Here is a 25,836-nt window from a genome sequence, read left to right as displayed (position 1 = left end):
CCTTTGATTGTTCACATTGTAATTCTTCATTGCTGTGAGCCCAAGAACAGACTCTGAATCCTGTAACAGCAACGACTTTACCACATGGACTAGTATTAATTGCATTATTCAGATGAGGAAACTGAGTGTATTTCAGCAAGAGTGCAATATAGCACTTAAATAGTAGGGAATAGTGAAATAGCTGAATAAGTTATTGCATATCCACTTGACAAATATTACACAATAATGATTATGACTATGCAAAGGTTGTACATGTGATTATGACAGAATGATTAAAGGTTAAGTTACTTTTCCAACGTCACACAGTGAGTGCTGGGCTACCTGGACCTGTAACTCGTTCCGCGTCTCCCAGCCTGGTGTCCTTTCCTCCACATTACAGCACTGTAACTGATCAATTACCATCTGTAACTGGCACCTTACCACACTTGATCTTAGCCAAAAGGGCGAGGAGCGATAGCTGGCAGCTTACAAATCTTTCATTTAATGAGCACAGTGTCACCACTATGTGATGTTTTCTCCCTTAGCTTGTTTAAAGTCCCTAACTAGGAGGCGACAGAACTGTTGTTGGTCTTTCTTCTTCCAAAATCTTCACCGTTTCCAGCATCCAGCTGCTCCCCTGTGCCAAGCGTGTAGGAGAATCTGGAATCGACAGCTTCCCTCGTGCTTCCGTTTATACCTCCCACTCACCCTTTCTTCAGCTGTAGATGATCATCAGTCCAATTTATCATTTGGCTGCACTCATTATTAATCTGTTTTTATGGCTTATTGTGGGTAATAATTACAGCAGAACAGATTCATCGCTGTGCCTGACAACATGGTGATGGAGGGTTATTGGAACAGAGGGTGCTTCTGAGCAGAGCCCTCTGGAGGAGATGGCCCGGGCCCCCGAAAGCTACAGGATGGATCTGAACAGATGTTTCTGCGAACAAGACACCACCCTGCAACAAATACCTGCAAAGATGTGTAATATCCGTGAGCATCAAAATAACGCATCTCAGCCCACGGTGGGACCACTGCACGCCCACCGGGTGGCAGAGAATAGCAAGTGTTGGCAAGGATGTGGGGAAACAGAATCCTCACACACTGCTGACGGGAACGTGAAAGGTGGTGATGTTTCGGAAGGCAATCGGATACTGTCCTAAGCATTAATCCATAGGAGGTAGCAATTCTCCCTGTGTGTGTACACTCACGAGACACTCACTTTTCTCCTGTTCCTCACAATCAGCACAGGATTCGGAAGGCATTTTTGGGACACAGACAATGGTATATTGTGGCAGGATACCCTGAGCTGGCATCATCAGGCTTTGGAGTCTAAGTCACTGGGCATAGGGGGACAGGTAGAGGAGAGTCGTTCTGGTCCTATTAAAGAGATCAGGTGTCCTGTGTGTTTAATATTTTATCTTCCATGCTGTCCAAGGCAGACGCTTCACAGAAGGCCGTAAAAATCCATTAACTTACTTAATTGCACACTGCCCTACCATGGGAGATATATCGCTGTTCCAATCCCAGCTGGTCCTTGCTGTAAATATTCAACTTTCATGTCCTCCAGGTAGCTTACAGATTTAAGCTAATTAATCTCTCTTCCCCCCAGGAGTCCTTTTCTTTCCAGGGAGATAGGAGGTTTGGCTCCCCACTGCCTGCCTCCATCTGTGAGCTTCTGCACCGACCTCCAGTTCACCTTGGCCATGCCTGACCTGACACTTGCTGGGCACTTGAGCTGCCTGTGGCATCCATGGCTTACTGAGGACCGGCTGTTTGCCAGGGTGGTGCTGGGCATGGACGAGGCAGAAAGGCTGGGCTTGGGCTCTCCTGTGAAGGAGTCAGAAGTCTACCAGGACTCATTTATTCCAGTTATCTAGCAAGGGGTTGCTCTCCCGTGACACAGACACCACCTGCAGATCATAGCAACATACAAACGCGGATAAAGCACAAACCTACAGCTCAAAAAAGTGAACTCTGAGCAGTCACTTCCACTTAGCATCTCACTGGTCAATGCCTGGTCTAGTCAAAGGAAAGCATGGATATATGCTCACTGAATGGGATGATGGTGTGCTGGGATACCCATGGTAGGCCTGCGCCTCTGAAAAAGGGAAGGGTGTATTTCAGAAGCCAGTCAGTGGTCAACATTAACTATTGGTAAGAGAGTGACACCTTCAGTTCTGTGGGTATGGGCATCGCTTGGGCTCTGGAGGCAACAGGAGGGAAGGATGTGGGGTCAGGAAGAAGATGGGAAGCAGTGGCAGGGATAAGTGGCCAGGGAACGACTAAGACCCCAAACCTGCACCTGTGCTTTGACTACGAGGAGAAATTGGAGGGAGTCTTTTAAAAAGCATCTATGAGAGCGCTGAAGGGGACACTCTCTCTCTCGTGATGGAATTGCCACTATTTCGTCCTTGATGCTAACTTTGCATCCACAGTTACTATAACATATCAAGAATAGTATCATTCCTGCAATTAATCTTTGAGTTCAAGGGCACAGGAGGGAAGACATGAGGGAGACAGAGGAGAATGGCAGCCGGGAAGCTGCAAGTCTCTCCGACACGTGAGGAGTGCACCACTCCCGGCAGAAGCTGAAGGCGCCGGCACCCGGGAACGAGGCACTCGGGTCGGAGGAACCCGAGCTCCGGCGGAACCTGACGACGTTGCTCGGCGCGCCGCCCGGACGCTGGAACGGAAGCGCAGCGTGCGCCGCTTCCTGTGTTGCTGGCGGCCTGGAGGGTGGGCGTCGGCGCTGCGATGTTGCCTTACACCGTGAACTTCAAGGTGTCTGCGCGCACCATCACGGGGGCTCTCAGCACCCACAACAGGACAGCGGTGGACTGGTGAGGCGCCGGGGCCGACCGGGGAGTGTGGCAGGGCGAGGCAGGGGACGTGTCACGGCGGGGTCGAGTCGGGGCGGCCCGGCCGCCCAGGCGACCCGTGCGCGGCGGGTCTGCCTCGCCCGGTGTGGGGAGCTGCCCTACGGGGCTGGGCGCGCCCCCTCCCTGCTCCCCTGCACCTGCGTCCCCCTGGACGCCCTGCTGTTGGGCACGGAGGGGAGACCCGGTGTGGGGAGCTGCCCTACGGGGCTGGGCGCGCCCCCTTCCTGCTCTCCTGCACCTTGCCTCTGCCCTGGACGCCCGGTCCACGTCCTCACCTGCGCCCCGACTTGCCCTGCACCCCTACAGACCCTGGTCGCTGCTCCTCACTTGGAATGTCCTGGGCCATCCCTTTCAGATTTTTAATATGAAGGGACAAAAAAAAAAAAATGATTTCCAACCAGCATTTTATGCATGGCCAAGTCTTCTAGTGGGATAATAGAGGGCGTGGCCTTTGCCTGTACGTAATGCTGTTCTCTACAGTGGTGCGTATGCATAACGTGGGCCATTCTGTAAGGATCGGCAGGAACGGCATATTCTGTTTGGCAGTTACATGGCGTTTCCACTTTACTCCCGTTAGGGGCTGGCAAGGCCTGATTGCCTACGGATGTCACTCCCTCGTGGTAGTCATTGATTCCACTACAGCCCAGACTCTTCAAGTTTTAGAAAAGCATAAAGCTGATGTTGTCAAGGTAAGCCAAGTCCCACTTCGTAACTGTCTTAAGTTCCCCATATACCCAGGTCCTCGTTAATTCACACATACACACGTTAATGGCCTTTTAAACGGACAGCCCAGCGTTTTCCCATATGACTTACTGTTAATACAACGTGAATTATCGAATGCTGGTTCTTAGGTCGTTTTTAAGCTGATGGGCAGCACTGAATCCGCCGTGTGCCAAACCTCCCGGCTCTTTCCTTCATGGTGGAGGGCGGAGCTGCAGGTGCTCAGCTGGCTACCTCGGGAGAGTCAGGTGTCATCAGGCACGTTTGCATAAGGAGCTGCCGGCCGCTGGGATGGGGGTTGTCCCTGGGATCTCCAGTTGAGGGACTCCACTTAGCCAAGTGAAGAATGGAGGGAAAAGGAAGAACGCACACAGAGCTCAGCAGCGTGCGTGGCTGAACCGTGCGTGCCCTTGTCGGAGGCTGACGGAGCTGACGTCCTGCAGGTCTCCCAGAGGTTCTGGAAGGTGAGGAAGGAGTTCGGCCTTAAAGTAGGAGATAGACGGAACTCTACCCGAGCCTCAGGTCAGCTCGGGCCGCAGTGGAGGAGGGCCCGTTGGGGCCGGGACAACACTTAGATGTGCAGTCGTCTTGGCAGGACGTTCTGAGGCCTGCGGGAGAGCCGGAGGGGCTGCACGCACAGCAAACCTGGCCGCCGCTGTCGTGACCAAAGCGAGCCAGAGAAAGAGCACAGAATGACTGCACGGATTCTGCTTGAGTAGCTGAGTGGCAGTGCTGCGGGCTGGAGGAGGTGGGGTGCACGCCACTGTTGCCCTTGAACTCTAAGCACGCCCTCTCAGAGGCGCCTACAGTGTATTTGTTGAGCGATCTGAAGTCTGAGAGGATGTTCAGAATTGGCAGGGGAGACTTAGGGTCTTTTTGTGTGTTTGTGTGTACGTAATAGCTTTATTGAGATGCCGTGGTTTGTAGTTCATCACCCTGAGAAGAAGCCCTGTGTCTGTGGGTGGTCACCTCCGGCTTCTCTGCGTGTCCATCTCCTCTAGGTAGGCCCTGCAGATGTGCCTGTGGGAGCAGTTCACGTACATGGAGTCTCACAACATTCGGCCTGTTGTTGTTGGCGTCTGAGTTCCTCCTGTCGTTGCCTTTGTGTTGCTGGGTGATACCCGCTGTCGGTGCGCCACGTGTGGCTGATGGACATGGGGCGTTTCCGCCTCTGCACCTCTGATGAATGATGCTGCTGGGAATACTTGGTGCAGATCTTGGTGGGGACCTGTGTTTTCTATCAGGTGTATATCTAGGAGGGGTTCCTCGCTCTGCTTCCCTTCCTGTATGGCTGATTTGGTAATCCAATGATTAGCATCAGGGAATTACCAGACTGTGTTCCATTCCCATCGTGGTTTATGAGGACCCCACTTCCTCCAGATTCTCGGGCACACGTGTTCTGTTCGTAGGGCGGTGAGCATCCTCGTGGAGTGTTGCCCCTTGAAGTTTTGGTTTGCATCCCAGTGGCTAAGGAAGTTGAGCGTCCTTCTTTGCTGGGCCTTCTTTAGAGAAGTATCTAGTCAAGCCCTTTGCTCGTTTTTAAGTTGGGGTTTCTGTTTTCACCATTTTCATATTCTTAAATTGTAGTGTGTTTATTACTGAGTTGTGAGATACTTTCTGTATTCTGGATACTAGTCCTTTATAACCTGCTTGGTTTGCAAGCGTTGTCCCGCGTTCTGTAGGTTGCCCTTTCCTTATCATGTCCTGTGAAGGAGGAAGTTTTTAATTTTGATATAGTCTAATTTGTTTATTCTTTCTATTCTGGCTTGTGTTTTGGGTGCTTTATGTGAGAAACCACTGCTTTCCTCAATGTCAAGATGTGCATTTTTTTGTTTTCTCTAAGAATTGTGTAGTTTTATCTCTTAGAGCCATCATCCATTTTTTAAAAAGATTTGTTTATTTTTATTTGAAAGATTTTACAGAGAGAAGAGACAGAGAAGGACCGTGACCTGCTGGTTCACTCCCCAAATGCAGCTCCTCTGGCCACAGTGTTCAGAGCTGAGCTGATCTGAAACCAGAAGCCAGGAGCTTCTCTGGATCTCCCATGTGGGCTCAAGGTCCCAAGGCCCTGGGCCGTCCTCTGCTGCCTTCTCAGGCCGTAAGCAGGGAGCTGGATGGGAAGTAGAGCAGCCGGGACCTGAACTGGTGCCCACGTGGGATGCAGCGCTGGCAGGCGGAGGAGGAGTGCCACTGTGCCAGGCTCACTTGTTCCATTTTGAGTTAACATATGTTTATAGTGAAAAAGAGAAAAAATACCACTGATTTTACTTTTTCCTTGTTAGAATGCAGAGAGAAAGAGAATAGCTTTTCCATCTATTTGTTTACTCCCCCAGTCCTCCTACCAGCCGGAAACTAAGAGCCCAGAGTTCAACCTGGGGCCCCTGCGGCAATGGCAGAGATCCAAGTACTTGGCCCATCACCTGCTGCCCCTCGTCGAGACTGGGGCTGGGATTCCAACCCAGGCACTGGTCTGAGAGGCAGGCAAATTCATAAATGTGGCATCAGCAACTGAGGATTTTGTTTGTTTTGTTTAGTAACTGAGGATTGACTGTGTACACACAGAAGTGCATACACATAACTACACACACACACACATCTTCTGTTTAAAAATTACCCGGGAAAAAGGTAGATCATTGAGGCCTTAAGACTTAACACTTGGGCCCAGCACAGTAGCCTAGCAGCTAAAGTCCTGGTCTTGCATGCTCTGGGATCCCATATGGGTGCCGGTTTATGTCCCGATATCCTCGCTCCCCTTCTAGCTCCCTGCTTGTGGCCTGGGAAAGCAGTCAAGGACGGCCCAAAGCCTTGGGTCCCTGCACATGTGTGGGAGACCTCAAGGAGGCTCCTGACTCCTGACTTTGGATCAGCTTAGTTCCAGCTATTGTGGCTACTTGGGGAGTGAAACAGCAGATGGAAGATCTTTCTCTTTGTCTCTCCTCTCTGTAAATCTGACTTTCCAATAAAAAAATAAATGTTTTAAAGAAAAATACTTATTAACACTAATTTTCAGAAAACTATTGCCATTTTTTCTCAAGAGTGCCATTGGAATCAGCTTACTCTGACCATGGCACAGTGTACAAATATGTTTATGTGCATACACACATACATGCAGTTGTAAACATGTTTACGTGTTTATGTTTGCAGATTTTGTGGTTTTAAAGCGAGAACCCCAATTCTGGACCCTATACTAAGGTCTGAAAGGAAATGTAAGGCCTACACGGACTGCCCTGTGGAGCCAGCAGTTCATGAGTAAATCAAAATGTAAACAACCGAAAATGCGCACAGTTAAGACACTTGGGGAGTGTTCGGAGGGACACAGCGGGATGCCGAGATGGAAGGGGGGTGGCGCCCCAGGAAGGTGCTGGTTCATGGCTCTGGCTGTCATTTGCCCTCAGCAGTACTCATTGTGGAAGGATTTAATCTGACTTGCCTTGAGGCTTTTCTGGTTTTTATTATGAAAGTCTGTTCTTTATGATATTACAAAATGTATGAACCATATATTTTTTATTTTAAAATTTAAAGATTTATTTATGTTTGTTGGAAAGGCAGATTTACAGGGAGGAGAGTTGAAGAAAAAGAGCTTCCATCTGCTGGTTCACTCCCCAAGTGGCCACAACGACCAGAGCTCAGCCGACCTGGAGCCAGGAGCTTCTTCCAGGCCTTCCATGCAGGAGCAGGGTCCCGGGGCCTTGAGCCGTCCTCTACTGCTTTCCCAGGCCACAAGCAGGGAGCTGGAAGGGCAGTGGAGCAGCCAGGACAGGAGCCAGTGCCCTTATGGGATCCTTATGTTTGAAGGTGGGGAATTAGTGAGTTGAGCCATCATGCCAGGCCCTGAAAGAAAACTTTTAAGATGTTTATGAAAGAAAGACAATCACAATGTGGTTTTTTTTGTTGTTGTTGCTGCTTGTTTTTTTTCTTGTTGTGGTATTTTTCTGTCAGTGACTGGTCTCCTTTTAATTAAGATAGTAGAGTTAAGGAAGTGGATCTACTTGACAGTTTGTGATCTTAGATACTCTGTGAGTTGTTTTAGGAGAACTGACCTCCCGGCGTCCTGGAGCATTGGCCCGTTTCTCAGAGTGTTAAAGCTAGCGGACAGGAACAGTGTGATGTTTTCAAAAGTATTTTAATGGTCACCTTAAAAAGCTATCACATGGGTGGGAGACTGGGTGGGGTTTCTCCCTTGATATCCCCTCTTACCCCAGATACTTGAAGAAAACAATGTAGAAATAATAGTCTTACCCACTTTCCTGTAGCCCTTGAACCTTTTTACCCCAATTAACTCTGTAAAGAATGTCAAAAATATAATAAAAAGAAATATTTTAAGAAAAAAAAAAGCTATCACAAATAATTAGAAGGTCTCATTTCAAAATGAAAACCAGCTTGCTAATTATTTTTATAATATAAATGTAGTGCACGTGATTCGTATTTTGTAAAAACTGTTTTTTGTCCAGTGCGAAAGTTGACTTGCTTTGGCTTCTTCTTGATGCCAGGTTAAATGGGCCCGGGAGAACTATCACCACAGCCTTGGCTCCCCCTATTGCCTGCGCCTGGCTTCTGCTGACGCCACGGGGAAGATGGTCGTGTGGGACGTGGCGGCGGGCACAGCGCAGTGCGAGATCCAGGAGCACGCCAAGCCTGTTCAGGGTGAGCAGGTGCACCCGTCACCTCCCTGCCCCTGCTTGTCCCAGCTCACGCTTCACAGTGAGCAGGTGCACCTGTCACCTGCCTGCCCCTGCTTGTCCCAGCTCACGCTTCACAGTAAGCAGGTGCACCTGTCACCTCCCTGCCCCTGCTTGTCCCAGCTCACCTCCTCACACACATTCATGTTTAATCTCTTCTACTGTCTAAATGTCGCTACCTTTGCCTTAGCAGTAACACTTCTGGGCTTACTCTCTCCATGGATCTGTGCTTTGGTAAAACATTAATGTCACTGTCAGTTTCAGTCGAGTATGGTAACAAAAACTTTTTTGCTGCATTTTGTAATGTAACCTGTAATAGAAGTAAACTTGGCCAAACTGCCAACAGAGCTTCTTTGACAGAAATGAAATGTGCAAAGCCATAGTCTTACTCTGCTGTTGGTTTTCTTTATAATATGTTGCCAAGGCCCAGTATGATATTCTTTCAACTCAGGTGTTTGTGTGACTCTCTTATACTAGTTGTTGAGCCAGGGTTTTTGTTTTCTTTTGTTTAGTTTGCATTTCTTTGATATGAAGTCATTCCCAAACCAGACGCTTTTGTTTCTTTAGTTTCTTCTGTACCCCCACCGCTCTGGCTTAGGAACAATTTGTTCCTTTTCAGCATGAACCATCTCCGTGTGGCTCAGGGCGCCCATGTAGGGGTTAATCCGAGTGCGGGTTCTGTAGGTGTGGCAGTACATTTGGGGGCTTTGTTCACATCGTGAGCTAAGTGAGCAGAAGCTACATCCGAATCCTGCAATTCACCGTTATGCTCTGAGCTTTAAGTATGGGCAACAGAAAGTCAGTGCTCTTGGGGAGCCATTGAGCCCGTGTCCAGCTGCACTGTTGGCCTGGGCACACAGACCAACTCCACTGTTGGAATGACCGAGTGACACACATGCTTTCCTGTAACGTCTCACAGGTAGTTGGTGGCTCTCAGTTAGGCACGCCCCTAATGGCCTAGACAGTGTCTCGGGCGTTCAGCCTCTTGCTCTGCGTGATTTTGTGGGATTTTCTGGATCCAGTGAGTAGCAAACCATTCTTGCAGATCACCTAAGGCTGCTTTCAGGAAGAGCCCGAGCCAGACTTTTATCCCATTTTTGTTGTGAAAAATCATGAAAACTCATGAAGCTCCATTAAATAATTCCATAAAATCACTGGGAGACTCTGACATCTTGATTGGTGTCGGAAGTATCTCAATATATTGACTTTGCAGTTTTACTCAATGGTGACTGAAAATTTTGCCTTTGATTTTTGTTGAGATTTCAGATTAAAAGTTTTGACTGTGAAATTTTATGCAGATAGTGCATTTTTCAATAAAATTGTTTTCTTCTCTGCTAGTACTGAAGTCCACACCTGTGGTCACATGTGGTGACTGGGGAGGGGGAGGGCGAGGTTAGTTTAAGGATTGTGTTTTGCAAGCGAAGGGTCGCTGAGCGTGGTTAGTGACTTTGGCCCTGCGCTGTCCGGTCCTCACAGACGTGCAATGGTTGTGGAGTCAGGACGCTTCCCGGGACTTGCTGCTTGCCATCCACCCGCCCAACTACGTCGTGCTCTGGAATGCGGACACCGGCACCAAACTCTGGAAGAAGAGCTATGCCGACAACATCCTTTCTTTCTCGTTTGACCCTTTTGATCCTTCACATTTGACTTGTGAGTAATAAATTGCTTGTAGAAAACAAGCGAGCTTTTTATGATATAGTTAATTCTATATATACAGTAAATCCACACAAACTGCCTCTATGAGTATATTGTCAAATGAGCCAAGTGGGGAGCACAGCTGGACCACAAATTAGTGGCTCCTGATGCACATCCTAATTGCGGCCCCGTATTGCCTGCAAACCACGCCTCAACTCTATTAGGCCGGCCAGGGACAGGGATCCTATGATACTCTACTTTAGGACAAATTAAATGTGCTTTTCTAGAAACATTTCAAGAACTTGAATCAAGGGCCGGACGAAGGTGACAGATGAGGGGACACCAGAGGCGCCGGGGAATTTACTCCTAGCTGATTTTCTCTGCTGTGCTTTGTGTTTTGCCAAGTGAATTGTCTGAAAATAATATTTGTTTTACACAGATTTTTTTGTGGCTAAATTCCTTTGAACATTCTGTCTTTATTCTTGAACATAAATACCTTCCTTCAGTTAGGCCGATCTTTCTGGCTCAAGGTTTCTTTGCAGAGATTGTATTCAAATGCAGAGCGTCAGATGATGAACTGTGGACATAGCAAAGTAATGTATTCTGGCGAATTGGGAGGTGATCAATGAAGTGTAAGGCAGGGACCTGGAGATGAGAGCTGGCAGGCTGTCAGGTGGAGTCGTTAGAGTAAGCTTCCTTTAGATCAGACTCAGAAACTTACAAAGAAGTGAGGGAATTAGCTGGTGCAGAATGTCTTCTCTGTTTGAGTGACTCATCTCACTTATCTATCAGCATTTGTTGAAGGAGGAAGTGGAAGGCAGACAAAAGGAAGTTATATTAAATAGGAAGCATTTTTTGAAAGTTACAGTGTGTGAAAGTTTTTGTGTAGGTAAGCATTTGTGTCTGAACATGGGCCCACTTGTGCTTGCTAACTTACTCATCAGCTCTCTCTGGCTTGCTGCTGCAGGAACGCGGGGCATTCTGGCGCAACAGGCGGGTGAGGGGAAGTTGATTTGCAGGGAGGGAAGCAGTGGGCAAGCTGACGAAGGAGTCTGGGCCGTGCTGTGTCAGCACTTTGTGCCTGCTCTGTGCTCAGGCAATGCTCTAGTTCAGAGCGTATCTGACCCGGGAGCTTTCATGAGCTCCAGTTGGGTGTGCCGGCGCTGGCCCAGCCCTTGAATGCCTCCTTGTTCCTGTCATTAAAGTGGCCTCATGGTAGATAAGATTTGCCTATTCGGAAAACCTGCGTTAGTGCGCCCCATCCAGAGGGAGATGATTTTTACAGCCGTGACGAGGCATCTGTGCTGCGGATTGTGGCCTAGCCTCCTGGAAGGATTTTGTTTCCTGAATACTTAGTAATCACTACTTCTTTCTAAACATGAAAGGGCAAGAAAGAACACCTTTCACTCATCCTAGGGTTCAGTCTGATGCTGGAGAAGAAAAGAGAAATTTGTTTATACTGAGTAGATGATGATAATCCTAAAAAACATAGTTCACCAAACCAAATGCTGGAACTCAGCTAATTATGCTATGCAGGTCTTCTTGCATAGGGGATTTTTTTTTTTCTGTCTGTGTGAATCTTAGATTCTGAAATGTGTTTGGATATAATGAGGGAAGAATTTTAGTGCAAATCCATGCCCTGAATTTATCTGGAAGAACAAACATTTGTTCTTTCTGCCAGTAACCCCTGGTGTCTTTCTAATGCAAGACGTGCTTTCGGAAGCCTCGGCTGATCTGTAAAGGACCACCTGTTTCTCTTCAGCTCCGAGAACATTTGCGTTGTGTTCCGACTGCATGTCTTCGCCAGTTCCATATTATTACAATGACCCTTATCTTGCTCCAGAATCCTTTTGGAATGAAGCGCTCTGCTGAACTTGCTTAAACCTTGATCAGAGCTTTTCTCCCGCTGTAGTGCTCACCAGCGAGGGCATCGTGTTCATCTCCGACTTCTCCCCGTCCAAGCCTCCCGCGGGCCCCGGGAAGAAGGTCTACATCTCCAGCCCGCACTCCAGCCCGGCGCACAGCAAGCTGGCTGCAGCCACGGGCGCCAGGAAGGCTCTGAACAAAGTGAAAATTTTGATCACTCAAGAAAAGCCTAGGTAAGGTACAAGTATAAAGATAAAAAGCGTTGTTCGTCTGTGCGCCAGATCCAAAAGTGACGTTTCTGAAATTGTGCTAAAATTAATTTCCTGCTTCCTCTCACCTTTTTTCATTTCTAGTCGGAATGTATTAAAGGGACGTTAATGTATTATGTGTTACGCCTGCTTCCCCACAGGAGGTCCAGCCTTTAACATGGCTGCTTTGTTTCTGCTAGTTGTACCAACCCAACCTCACCCCCCCAAATGCACCAACTTTTGCAAATTAAAATACTTGGTTTCTGATGCCTACTTCTGATATGATTCTAGAGTTGTGGTTATTGGATACATTACATTCCGGAGCATGAGACGCTGGGTTTTTTAAACATTTGGAGTACCTTATCCTGACCTAAATGCTGTGTGCGCTCGTCGGTAAGATGGGCGTGTTGTCACGCGCAGCCATTGGCCACCCGGCGGGGCGGGTTCTGTGGGAGCCTGCAGCTGAGTGATCCAAAGCACTGTGTCCGTCTTGCTCAGGTTTACTCTTAATCTCTGAAATAGAATTGTAGGGCTTTCACGGGGTTACTGAAAGGTGACTAGGTGCTGGTGTCACCGTGGAGCTGTCATTATAGTGGCTGACGCAACGAAAGGATGTTGAGGGTAACAAATCTTCGCCTGAGCAGTAGCCTTCTTTATCTGGAGCTGTGATCTTGTATTTTTATTGCTTTGGCAGATTTTTTTACACTCTTTTAAAAGATACTCTTTAAAAAGCTAAGAGTCTTGTACCAGGCATTTTGGATATTTGTTTGAAAACTTTCTAGTAAAAATATAAATTGCAAATATATTCTGAATTTGTGGATAAAGATTTTTATTTATTAAAGCGTGAGCTGGTTAGGTTCACTGGTTAATTTGTCTCTGAATCGCTCTGTATTTTAAGAGAACTTTCAATTTTTCATGAAATCCCTGTCATAAACGTATTTGACAGTCTGAGCAATTTTATAAGTTATAATTTATACCTGTTAGGTTTTCTGTCATGTACAAGTGGTGTGCATCTTCAGTTTTGGGGAAATGCATTGTTTATCTCTCAGCAGTTCTGGGTGTTTGTAGATCCGTTGATTCCTCTAGTCTTGCTCCAGTTCTGAGCAGCAGTGCGGTCCTCTGGAGAACCACCAGGCCCTACGCTGTGTTAAATACGGTACTCACCCAAGCAGGAAATGACAGGCAGGATTGTCATGTCCAAAAAAAACCCCAACAAAGAAACAAAACCTCCTTTCAATACAATTACACATAAAAACAGAACAGTGCCTATTCCTATTATATTTTTTGTAAGAAGGCTGTGTGACATGCAGCATTCACACATTATTAAAAGTAACTTTTGAGTCTGACAGTCTTTTGCCATCACACCAGTTCCCCTTCCTCCCTGGTTTTTCTACCTGGAAGCAAATGCTTCCGTATAAGTGAATAAAAACCTTCTGTTTCAGAAAGGAGTTGGGAAGAAGGTGGAGGAGGTGGCGCTTGGCCAGGGTCTCGCAGTTAGTTGAATGAGCCTCACTCTCCTACATGTTTATGTTTAATTTCAGCACTCTGTGTACCTCTGCTTACAAAGTAACAATAAAACGGAGCTATTTTATGAATGGCAGTATGGTAGTGTCTGCGTGGTGTAGTATACCTCATCATAGACATAAATGTTACTTTAAATATTTCAAAAATGTAGAAATACTGTCATCTCCACCAAGCTGTTCAGTATCAACGGCCGTAGTTTGAGTTGTGGAGCCTGGTGAAGGCCTGACTGCTAACTCAGGGTGATCACTTCCGGAAATGACTGTGTTCTTACTGGTCATCTTCACGCGGGAAGGACAGATCCCTGTTCGCTCTTCCTGAGATGAGTCGGGTCTTTGACTCACCTCCTGTGCTTTACTTTTTTCCAGTGCGGAATTCGTCGCTCTCAATGATTGCCTTCAACTGGCCTATCTGCCTTCGAAAAGGAACCACATGTTGCTACTGTATCCTCGAGAGATCTTAATCCTGGACCTGGAGGTGAATCAGACAGTGGGCGTGATTGCCATAGAGCGAACAGGAGTTCCGTTCCTGCAGGTGTGTAGGACCAGAATCCTATAGAAGTCATCGGTTCTGTTTTCTCTTTTCTGTTCATTGAAAAATTAGCTATTTACATTCCTTACTTTACTATACTCTTAAAAGAAAGGATTTAGTTATTTACTTGGAAGTCAGGATGGGGAGGATAGGGACAGACAGGGCGATCTTCCATCTGCAGGTTTACTCCCCAGAAAGTCATTGCAACCAGAGCTGACCCTGTCTGAAACCAGGAGCCAGTAGCTTCTTGCCTGTCTTCCTCGCGGGTGCAGGGTCCCAAGGGCTTAGGCCATCCTCTGCTGCTTTCCCAGGCCGTGAGCAGGGAGCTGGATGAGAAGAGCAGCAGCTGGGACCTGAACTGGTGCCCAGATGGGATGCCAGTGCTGCAGGCTCAGGGTTGGCGTGCTGCGCCACTGTGCTGACCCCATTGCACTTTGGATTGGTTTGATTTTCTCTAGAAAGTCTTTAGGCTGATCCTGAGATTTAAGAGATGTAACTATTTAAGTTATATGACCGAAGACAAGGTATTAGCATTATCAGTGAATTTTCTAAATGTTCATTTAGAGCTGAAGCATTATGTATTTATTAGGGGGATTTTGTTTTTTGTTTTGGGACTCATTCTCTGAGTTTGAGTCTCACAGTATATGTCTGTTGATCTGTGGATTTAAAAACAAATGCATCATTTCTTTCAAGGTAATACCCTGCTTTCAGCGCGATGGTTTATTTTGCTTACATGAAAATGGTTGTATAACTCTACGTGTTCGAAGATCTTACAATAGCATTTTCACATCTTCAAATGAGGAACCAGGTGAGTTTACATCTCAATAATGTTAATTATGCCTTTCTTTTACTTTCTAAAAAAAAAAATTCATTTGTTTGAAAGGCTGAGAGATTGATTGATTTTCAGTGTACTGGGTGACTCCCCGAAAGGTACAACAGCCTGTGCTGAGCCAAGCCGAAACCAGAAGCCAGAACTTCCTCTGGGTTTGCTGATGTGCGGTGGCAAGCATTGGGTCGTCTTTTACTTTCCCTAGCTCATTAGCAGAGAACTGGATCAAAGTGGAGCTGCAGCTTAACCTGCTGTGGCACAAACCCAGTCCTTTGAGCAGGATTTTACAAATTTTCATGTAGCAAATATCTGCCAAACACAGTATGCATGATGATATTTGCCTTGAGAAAGTGTCAGAATGTATAGCTGCAATATGGCTGTGTCATAAATGAGCAGAAGGGAGAGCCCCAAAGTGACCCTGGTGGTCCAGTGGCTTGTCTCACGTAGGCCAAAGAGAGTAGCATTTTGTATTGCCTTTGTTGTTGTTGTTGTTAAGGTTTATTAAGGAGTCTTTATTAACCAAGCTTGTGATAACAGGACCCACTAGAAAAAGGAAATGACAAGTCCATATGGCAATCCGATCAGTTGTAACCTCAAGAGGAACAAATGGTCATTACCCTGAAGTCCGTCCATTAAGCTGAAGACCTATGTCCCAGCTTCCCCAGCAATACAAGTTATCCTGAGACATGCAACGAATAACCTGGACACACTTACAAAGCTGCAGACATTCACCTTTCCCTGGCTTCTCTGCCCACATTCCATCACTGCTAGGCCTCACCTCTCCTGGAGCTCCTGATAGTACACACATTAGAAATGCAAAGCATCTTATCATTGCTGTTTGATTGTCCCGCCCGAGCGGGAAACAGAGGGTGAGGAATACAGATACATAGGGCCATGCTCAGGGGACACCTGTCCTCAGAGGTACTGGGGAGGCCAAGAGTCCGAGTGCCAGAGCAACAGACGCACAGGACCGAGAGAGTGAGCCCCTCCTGACCATGAGCCTTTAGAGGGGCTTGTGAGGGCACTGGGTACCCGACAGTGAACCGCCCCCTCTCAGGTGATAGCGAGAGTCACAGGTGGGCAGGAGGGAACACCTAGGTGGCGGGCAGTGACCCTGAACCAGCTGTCTATCTCACCACTTTTCCCCCTCAGAGATTTCCCAACCCTTAGTCCTAAGGGTTTCTGAGGGACGCAGAATCACATCCTCTGTGTCTGCTTCCTGCTGATTGGGGTGTAGGCCTGCCTTTTCTATTGTGTTTGCAAGCCCAGTAAAGGTTATTGCTTGTGAATTTTCCTTCCATGCAAGCTCAGTTTGGTGTACCTTTATTACTAACATCTGTTTCACCTCTCCTTTTTCCACTGTGAAGTGACACGATGGGTCCCCAGGCCCCTGGTTGCCAGGTCAGTTGTATCTGGGAGGACAGAAGGGCCACTTTTGGGAAGCGATGTGCTCTGTGGAGGTGATCCGATGTTCAGTTCTTTGGTGGCGTGCAGTGAGGAGCTGTAGTCGTGCTCATTGCTTCCGTACGTGCCACTTTGCTTCTTCAGTTAATTTCTCTAGAAACAAGATATCTTGGTCATATTTGTTTAAACAGTTATCCTTGTGTGCACTCAATATGTAACTTATTCTTATTTTCTGAAGAAATGGGTAGTAATTGTAAAAAATGCAGCAACTCCTGACCAATTTTGCGTTAAGGAAAGAATGGTATCTTTTTAATCTTAGGTTGGATTTAAATGGAGATGAGTTACAGTGGTGCTCGTTGCTTTCTGATATTTATAAGTAAACCTGTTTGTCTTAAGACCCAGATCCTGTTCAGGAGCTCACCTACGACTTACGAAGCCAGTGTGACGCCATCAGGGTGACAAAGACTGTCCGTCCCTTCAGCATGGTGTGCTGCCCTGTCAATGAGAACGCCGCGGCCCTGGTCGTGAGTGACGGCAGGGTCATGATATGGGAGCTCAAGTCTGCGGTTTGTAGTAGGAACCCACGGGGCAGGTGCGTGGCTCGAGGAGCTGGGGGGGGATTTTTGTAGCTGGTGTTTATGAACAGGGCTCTTTTTCTGTAAATATAGTTGGTAGTTGAGACTTTGAATTATTGGAATTTTATGTAAATCTGCCAGAGCTGTGTGGCCTCTGGGTAAGGTTACCAAGTTCTGGTGTACAGACAGACGGGGTGCCATGCCTGGGGCTAATGCTGTGCATCCCGAGGGTGCCGTGCAGGCCTCTCTGTGTAACCGCTTCGTCGTTGTGTCTTTGCAGTAGCTCTGGTGCATCCCCTTTGTATTCACCAGTGTCTTTCTGTGGAATCCCTGTAGGAGCGCTACAGAGCAAACTCCCAGACCTGTCCTTAGATAACATGATTGGTAAGCTGTTTCTTCTGTTGCTTCCCTGTTAGCTACTCTTTGAAGGGCATGGTTAACAGTCATTGACTTGTAAAGTCAAAGTGAGTACTTGACAGAACCAGAAGATAGGATTCCCCTATGTTAAATCAGAGGGGTATAAAACATTTCACTGTAAACGTGACCGAGGCAGCAGAGCCTGGCACTGCCGTGGCAGGGGAGGCCGGGGCCATCGGCCGTGTGGCTGCGCCTCGGCTTGGGATTCGGCGCAGGTTCCTTCACTCTCCCTTCCTGCCTAATTCAAAATTCATGACCTCCCAAGCCTGATTGAAATGTGCTGCTTTTGTGGTCTGTAACAGTTAATCAGCGGTATTAGAACTGCCGTTTTATTTCCATTTCCTCCTATAACTTGTAAGCTCCGCAGGATGGGACAGTGTTTGGTTTTGATTTTTTTCTCCCTCCGCCGGAGCTCAGCACAGGGCCTGGGGTATTCTAGATGTGCAGTGAATATTGATTTCAAGGATTAAACTAAGCAAAATTAGGGAAAAAAAATTCAATTTTTTAGAATGAATCCTCTTATTTTTATGTTGAAGATTATTGCTTTCAACTTATATTTGTGAATAAAGTATCCAGCTGTTTAATCAGGTATATAACTAATAATAGCAAAGCAAGAATGAAGATTTGCGATTTCAAAGATTACACAATTTGAAATTTTAAAGATTCTGTAAATATGCCATACCTGTAGTTCATAAATAGCTTTCTGTAATATTTAGCCTTCCAAACTGTAGGAGAAAATGGAGATTGATAGGTTTTTTTGTTGTTTAAATGCTTGATAGGTGTTATGCTAGAAAGAAAACAACTACTTTATTAATAATCATATTAATCAGTATTGTTTTTGAGGGCTTATTACACTATAATAAGTGCTATAGTAAATAGTCCACATGTTACCTCACCATAGCCCTGCAAGGCAGATAATATTGTTTCCATTAATGTATGTGAGAGCTTGCCCAAAACCACGCAGTGGAGCAAGGGAAAGAGCTGCCCACACATCCCTGGTCTGACGTTGTTCCCTGGCAGTGCCCAGGTACCTGGTCTGACACTGCTCCCTGGCAGTGCCCGGGTACCCCTGATCTGACGCTGCTCCCTGGCAATGCCCGGGTATCCCTGGTCTGACACTGCTCCCTGGCAGTGCCCGGGTACCCCTGATCCACCGCTGCTCCCTGGCAGTGCCCAGGTATCCCTGGTCCAGCACTGTTCCCTAGCAGTGCCCAAGTATCCCTGGTCTGACGCTGCTCCCTGGCAGTGCCCAGGTATCTCTGGTCTGATGCTGCTCCCTGGCAGTGCCCGGGTATCCCTGTCTGACGCTGCTCCCTGGCAGTGCCCAGGTATCCCTGGTCCAGCGCTGTTCCCTGGCAGTGCCTGGGTATCCCTGTCTGACGCTGCTCCCTGGCAGTGCCCGGGTCCAGCTGCTCCTCTGTCAGCCTGGACACACCCAACCTCTCTAGACCTTGGCTTTGTCATGATTTCAGTTAGCTGTAGAATTCCTTCACACAGCGACACTAACTTTTAGCTGAAAATTCTTTCTGTTTACCATCCAGACATCAATCCTCATGAGGATGTTGAGATGTATACTTATTTTGAAAACTCATTTTATCAAGTAATGTAATTTTCTGAGTTAATTGACCTTGTCTTTAGTGTAAAGTATTAGAGTGAAAAGAATTATAAACACATGAGAACAGAACTAATCAGTAATATGAAGCCCACGGGAGGCAGAAATTTTATGCTGTTTAGGTATCTAAGTGGTATAAATTATAGTTTTTAAGAGGCATAAGAATACAGGCTGTAAAGCAGTTGTAGATGGTGCAGTTGATTTAAAACTGTTAAATAAAGCTTTGTTGAAAACATTTTAATTAGAACTTTTAATTAAACTATTAATTTAAAGTTCATTGTGCACTTAGTGAAAACTGAAAGCGGTTCTGTTAAATGCAGAGGCTGATTTGTACGCATGGATGAAGGCTGCTTGCCAAGGCCTGGTCGGCCCTGCCTTGTGCGCTGCCTGGCGGACGAGTGGGGCGGTTCTCAGGAGTCAGCTCCTCACTGATGGGGCTGGCATGTGTGGTTCTGCCGGTGGGCACTTTCTGTGCCTTTTACACCCTTGGTTGCCAAAGAGAGAAAGGTTGCTATCAACTGTATGGCTACTCCTAAAGGATCACTTTGCTTGGAGTAAATCGATGGCTGTGGTTTCCGTAAATTTTCTAGATTTTAAAGTAACATCAAGGGCTGAGCGTTAGTCTAGCAGTTAAGATGCTGGGATCCCTATCGGAGCCCCTGGGTTCCACAGTCAGCTCTGCTGCTCCTCCAGCTCCTGCAGGTGCACACTTGGGGGCAGGGGGTTGGGGGGGTTGGGGGGGGTGGTTACTGCTCAGCTCCTGCAGGTGCCCACCTGGGGGGGCGGGGTTACTGCTCAGCTCCTGCAGGTGCGTACCTGGGGGTGGGAGGGGGTTACTGCTCAGCTCCTGCAGGTGCATACCTGGGGGTGGGAGGGGGTTACTGCTCAGCTCCTGCAGGTGCATACCTGGGGGTGGGGGCAGGGCGGGGTTACTGCTCAGCTCCTCCCTGGCTAGGAGACCTGGAGACCTGGGTTGAGTTTCTGACTTTGATCTGACTCAATCTATCTTGTTGTCCGTTTTAATAAATAAATGAAATTTATTTTAGGAAATTTCTTAAACTACAAAACCTGAAACACTCGTGGATAAGAGATGCTCAAATTTATTTCATATTTATTAACTTTATTTATATACAAAGTATTTATTATAAAGCTTAAATCGTGGTGCCAACATTGTGATATTTCAGGTGAAAGTACCACCTGATTCCCCTCTGGGCACCACTGGCTGGCGTGGGAGCCCCACTCCCGACCCATCGCCCAAGCCACTCCCAGCTCACAGCCCGAGGGAGACAGTGGAAACGACCCAAGGGTTTAGGTCGAAGGAACCCACAGAGGAGACCCAGATGAGGCTGCTCGCTCGACCTGGTCCTTCTGGCCATCCAGAGGGGTGAGCCAGCAGATGAAACATCTTTCTGTCTCTCCCAGTTTCTCTATAATTTTGACTTTCAAATAAGTAAATGTTTTTGAAAGTTTAAGTTTTACAATTATATTGCTATAGTAAAGTCTCTAAGAAATCAAGTGAATTCATTCACTTGTATGTTTTAGTATTTGAGAAGCAGAGAAGCAGCACCTGACAGAGAAATGGCTAGAGCGCCCTCTGCTGGGTCCTGCCTGTGGGCTGCCGTTGCAGGCACTGGGCAGAGCCGGGGCTGGGAGCCAGCGGGGCGGCAGGGTCCTCCCAGGTCCTGCTGTAGAGGAGCTGAGTCAGCAGCTGGGGCTGGATATGAGCTTCAGCCTCTGCAGTGAAGGGCACATTCTCAGCTGCTAGGTTAAACACTCATTCTGCAACCTGCTTTTGGTGCCCACCAGGCTTTTTTTCTTAAGATTTATTTATTTTCATTGAAAAGGCAGTTATACAGAGAGGAGGAGACAAAGAGGAAGATCTTTTGTCCATTGATTCACTCCCCAAGCCGCTGCAATGGCTAGAGCTGCACTGATCCTAAGCAAGGAGCCAGGAGCTTCTTCCGGGTCTCCCACGTGGGTGCAGAGTCCCAATTCTTTGGGCTGTCCTCGACTGCTTTCCCAGGCCACAAGCAGGGAGCTGGATGGGAAGCGGGGCCTCTGGGATTAGAACCGGTGCCCGTATGGGATCCCAGCACGTGCAAGGTGAGGACTTTAGCCTTTAGACTACTACAAACCAGGAATGTGCACCAGTTGTTACACATTTCACAAGGGACATCAGACTGAGAAGAACTCTTAAAGCAGTAGCATGGGGGTGCGGACTCTGCTGACCCTGTTCATTGGGAGTTTTCTTACTTTGTTCTGCAGCCTGCATTGAGGGCCCGGACACCAGGAGCTTTGTCTAAAACAATTTTTTTTTTTTTCAAATTCAGATTATAGGTCCCTGAACTTTTCTTTCTTTCTTTCTTTCTTTTTTTTTTTTTTTAAGATTTGTTTATTTGTATTTGAAAGGCAGAATTACAGAGAGAGGAAAGAGATCTTCTCTTCACTGTTTCACTCCCTGAATTGCTGTAATGTCTAGAGCTGGCCAGGTCCAAAGCCAGGAGGCTGGAGCTGCTTCTGGGTCACCCACATGGGGTCAGGGACCCCAGGGATGGCTTAGGCCGTCCTCTGCTGCTTTCCCAGCAGAACTGGATCAGAAGTGTAGCACTTGGACCTCCAACCAGCAACTAGATGGGATGCTGGCATTGCAGGCGGGTGCTTAACCTGATATGCCATGACACCAGCCCCTTAGGTTTTTAGGATCTGAAAAGAAACAAATCTAGAGTAATTCGCCCTTTGGTTGGTTAGCCAGTGTGATTTAAGTGTCGTGGCCAAGGACAGAGCCATCGTGGCGCTAACAGCCACAACCCCTCAAGGTTCTTAAGCCTGAGGAACAGGCACAAGAAAGTGTTTCTTCAGCTTCTGAAGGCTAGTGTACATTATGACCAATATACGTGTGTGCATTTGATTGCAAACTAGGGCAAAGTGCAATTGCTGGGGAAGAACATGCCAGAGGCTCCGTGCTGCAGGAGGTGCACCTCAGATTCCTGCTAACGGGGCTGCTGTCGGGGCTGCCCTCCCCGCAGTTCGCTATCCGGATGTGCCCGCCACTGACCACCAAAAACATCAAGATGTACCAGCCGCTGCTTGCCGTGGGTGAGTTGCCTGTTCTTTTTAGGATTCCTAGTTATTTTCTGTTGTTGTTTTGTTATTGTTTTTGTTGCCACTTTACTGCAGCTGTCTTGGTTTTCATTGTGATGGAGCGGCCGTTGAGTCAGGGCAGGCAGAGCTGTAACAGTGCAGGATGTTCCTAAAGGCCACAGGGCTGGTCCTCCTGGGCTCCTTGACCCTGTTGGGCCTTCCCAGTCATTCTGCGTGGCATATCTATTTAAGTGTGTGGTAACTACTAATGGCCAAGGTTAACTATTTAGTAACAGCCAGTCTTCTTCAGTTGCTAAGAATTATATGCTAAACATTATTTAAATGTGCCTTTTGGCTTGAAATTGCATTTTAAATAATTTTGTAAATAGGAAATTTGTCTATGCTTTGGTTTTCTGTTACGTTAATTTCATAGTAGTACATTGTGCCTGATTTCTCCTAAAGAGAAGCCAAAGATTTATTTTGACTATTAATTACATTCCTGAAAAGCAGTTGGAAATTGTCACTATTTCTGAAGATGAAATTGGTGGCTTCTGGCTTTCTTCCTAAGTTGATAAAGATGCGATTTATGATTCTACGTGTATTTTGCCATCAGCACGTCTCAGCTTGATGGCTGCCCCTGAGTACTGAAGGCCTCATCTCAAGGTTTAATAGTCGGAGAATTCGATGTTAGGCCCATTTTTAACAGAGAGAAGTACAAATTTGTGAATTTTTTTCAGTCCCTTTTTGAGTTCCGTTTTTCAAAGATACTTGTAAAATGATTGAAACCTCAAGAAAATACTTAAGAATTGTTTATTTTTTATTTCTTTGAGAAGCAGAGAGACAGAGAAAAAGAGACAGAAGGGAGCGTTCTCCTCTCCCAGCTGCTTCCCAAATGCCTTGGTAGCTGGGGCCGGATCAGGCAGGAAATGAGGACCCGAGGTGTAATCCAGGGGTCCTGTGTGGGTGGCAAAGACCCGAGGGCTTCAGCCCTCAGCTGCTTTTTCCCAGTGAGTGGAAGGAGAATTGAATCCAGATAGAATGAGGTGTGGATGTAGCCCTGGAGTTTTAACCCCAAAGGCAACACCCTTGGAAGAAAAGATGGTTGGACAAAACCTGGAAATGGCGCTAAACTCCGACTCTTGTGTTTGACAGGCACGAGCAGCGGTTCCGTCCTGGTGTACCACCTCAGCAGCGGGCTGCTGCACAAGGAGCTGAGTGTGCACTCCTGTGAAGTCAGGTGAGTGTGTCACTGTTCAGTCGACATCACAGACACGCATGCCATCAGAACAGATTCTCAGGGAATTTTCTTTTTAAAAAATATTTTATTTATTTGTTTGGGCCTGGTGCCGTGACTCAGTGACTAAATCCTTAGCTTGTGGACACTGGGATCCCATGTGGGCACCGGTTTGTGTCCTGGCTGCTCCACTTCTTATCCAGTTTCCAGCTTGTTTCCAGCAGTATAGGACAGCCCAAAGCCTTGGCATCCTGCACCCACTTGGGAGATCTGGATGAAGCTCCTAGTTCCTGTCTTCCGATCGGCTCAGCTCCGGCTTTGCAGCCATTTGGAAGTGAAACAGCGGATGGAAGATCTTTCTCTGTCTCTGCTTCTCTCTGTAAATCTGATCTGCCTTTCCAGTAACAATAAATAAATATCTAAAAAATGTTTTATTTGTTTGAAAGGCAGAGTTAGAGAAAGAGATGCATTCAGATGCAGTGGGATTTTTCTTTTCTCCTGTGGGTTCAGATACAGAAGCTGTTGCTGTGATCTGTTCAGAGACAACTTGCTTGTCATGCTGGGTTATTAAGAAGCTCTGCCCGTCCCTTTGTCCGGGGCGTGTTCTGAACAATGGGAAAAGGCGGAGGGTGTGGAGATGCGGTTGGGTGTGTGTTTCCGGATCAAGAATGTCTGACACTGGAGGACTGGTAATGAACAGAAACTGCTTTGGCTCATATTCCCGAAGCTGGGAAGTCCAAGACGGAAGAACTAGTGTGGCCTGGGCCTCTGGCCGTGTCACTGGTGCAGGGGCAGGCCAAGGACTAGACGAAGGGCCAGACACTGCAAGTCCAGGAGCTTGTTTCATGCTTCCGCTTCCTAACCAAGAAGGGATTTTGATCAAATTCCCTGGTGTACTCAACTTCAAGCATTCCATCCAGAATATTTCTGCATGACTTACTTTTAAGCAGTTAGATTTCTCGGAAATGGCTGTGATGTGACTCCATAGCCAGATATTAGTAGCCCTTTTAATAATAATATCAGTTCTGATAACTATTTTTGAGATAAAGTTTTAGATATTAGTATCATATCAGACAATATAGTTATAAATAAGAGATAATATTTTAATTGTGTAATAAAGAGAGTCTTAGAAAAACTGTCTTTTTTTTTTTTTAAGTTTATTTTCACATTGAAAGAGTGACAGAGATAAAGGAGGAAGTTGAGAAATCTCTTGCTGGTTCACTCCCCAATTGTCCACAACAGTTGGAGCTGAGCTGGCCTGCAACCAGGAGCCACGAACTACCTCTAGACTTTCCATGCAATGGGCCGAAAGCCACGGGCCATCCTCTGCTGCTTTCTGCCATCTACAGGGAGCTGGATTGGAAGTGGAGCAGCCAGGGCTAGAACCACTGCCCATATGGGAAGCCAGCACCACTGACAGAGGAGTAGCCTGCCGTGCCAGCACCAGAGAAACTATTTTTAAAATGACTTTTTAAATCAAAAAAGAGTATTAGGCTAATTTTTGCTTGATTTCTTGTTTTAGGGGTATTGAATGGACAAGTTTGACCGGTTTTCTCTCTTTTGCTACCTCAACACCAAACAACATGGGGTTAGTGAGAAATGAACTTCAACTGGTTGATCTTCCAACAGGTTTGTATATTTCTACAGTGAAAATGTTCAAAATCATTCAAAGCCATTGTTTATAAACATGCTCCAAAAAACTTTTCACACTGGAATTTTTTTCTTATATTCAGTGCTTACCTTTCATATTTTGTCTTGTAATAATTGTCTTAGAAAAATCTCATTGTTTTTTGTATGGAAATTTTATCAATACGAATAATCAAATGGAATAACATTACCTGGACAGACAGATTCATCAGAAATGTAATACAATTCTGGTATCACGGTGGTGTGCATTACTATGTGGAACCAGATTAGTTTTAAAGTAACTCATTATAGTTGACTTAATTTTGCTTTTTTTTTTTTTAATCATTTGTATGTTTGCACTAAATTGTCAGAAAAATTGTGACTTAAAATTTATCTTTGGGTGCCTGGCGCGCTGGCTCAGCTGCCTTGAAATGCTGGACTTCCTTGTGGGTGCAGTTCAGCTCTTGCCTGTTCCACTTTCCGTCCAGCTGCCTGCTTGTGGCCTGGGAAAGCAGCAGGGATGACTCACGTGCTTGGGACCTTTCACCCAAGTCGGAGACCTAGAAGAAGCTCCTGGCTCCTGGCTTCGGGTTGGTTTAGCTCTGGCCATTGTGGCCATCTGAGGAGTGAACCAATGAATGGGAGATCCTTGTTGCCGCCACTCCTTCTTTGTATAAATTTGCCTTTCCAATTAAAAAAAATCAATCTTTTTTTCAAAAAAAATACTATCTTTAGGTCCAGTGCAGTATCCCTACCTTCTAGCACTGGCATCGCATGTGGGCACTGGTTCAGATCCTGGCTGCTGCAATCCGATCCAGCTCTCTGCTTATGGCCTGGGAAAGCAGGAGAGGATGGCTTAAGTCCTTGGTCCCCAGTCCCCAAGTGGGAGACCTGAAAGAAACCTCTGGCTCCTGGCTTCAGATCAGCTTAGCTCCGGCCATTGTGGCTATGTGGTGGGGGGTGAACCAATAGATGGAAGATAAATAAAGCTTTAAAA

The 25,836-nt window shown here is 46.7% G+C and overlaps 1 protein-coding gene across 3 annotated transcripts in view; it reads left to right on the top strand.

The window, feature by feature from the left end:
* The first annotated feature begins 2,702 nt into the window (after positions 1–2,702).
* The window catches only part of WDR11 (WD repeat domain 11), a 43,247-nt gene continuing 20,113 nt past the window's right edge, over positions 2,703–25,836 (top strand). The window contains exons 1-12 of one of the 3 annotated variants that reach the window (XM_040991999.1): positions 2,703–2,822; positions 3,439–3,550; positions 8,072–8,225; positions 9,737–9,910; positions 11,808–11,994; positions 13,899–14,064; positions 14,755–14,869; positions 16,691–16,886; positions 17,153–17,253; positions 21,818–21,994; positions 23,132–23,216; positions 24,736–24,842. In XM_040991999.1, coding sequence (XP_040847933.1) covers positions 2,737–2,822; positions 3,439–3,550; positions 8,072–8,225; positions 9,737–9,910; positions 11,808–11,994; positions 13,899–14,064; positions 14,755–14,869; positions 16,691–16,886; positions 17,153–17,253; positions 21,818–21,994; positions 23,132–23,216; positions 24,736–24,842 — 1,660 coding nt within the window. In that variant the 5' untranslated portion in view covers positions 2,703–2,736. Of the gene's footprint in view, positions 2,823–3,438; positions 3,551–8,071; positions 8,226–9,736; positions 9,911–11,807; positions 11,995–13,898; positions 14,065–14,754; positions 14,870–16,690; positions 16,887–17,149; positions 17,254–21,817; positions 21,995–23,131; positions 23,217–24,735; positions 24,843–25,836 lie in introns of all 3 variants that reach the window. The other 2 variants (XM_040991998.1, XM_040992000.1) reach the window with 2 other exon arrangements.

The sequence above is a fragment of the Ochotona curzoniae genome, unplaced genomic scaffold (genome assembly GCF_017591425.1).
Source record: "Ochotona curzoniae isolate NIBS_2020 unplaced genomic scaffold, NIBS_Ocur_1.0 contig_66, whole genome shotgun sequence".
NCBI lineage: Eukaryota > Metazoa > Chordata > Mammalia > Lagomorpha > Ochotonidae > Ochotona > Ochotona curzoniae.
Note: the sequence above shows the minus strand (reverse complement) of the source record. Positions and strands in the feature narration are given on the sequence as shown.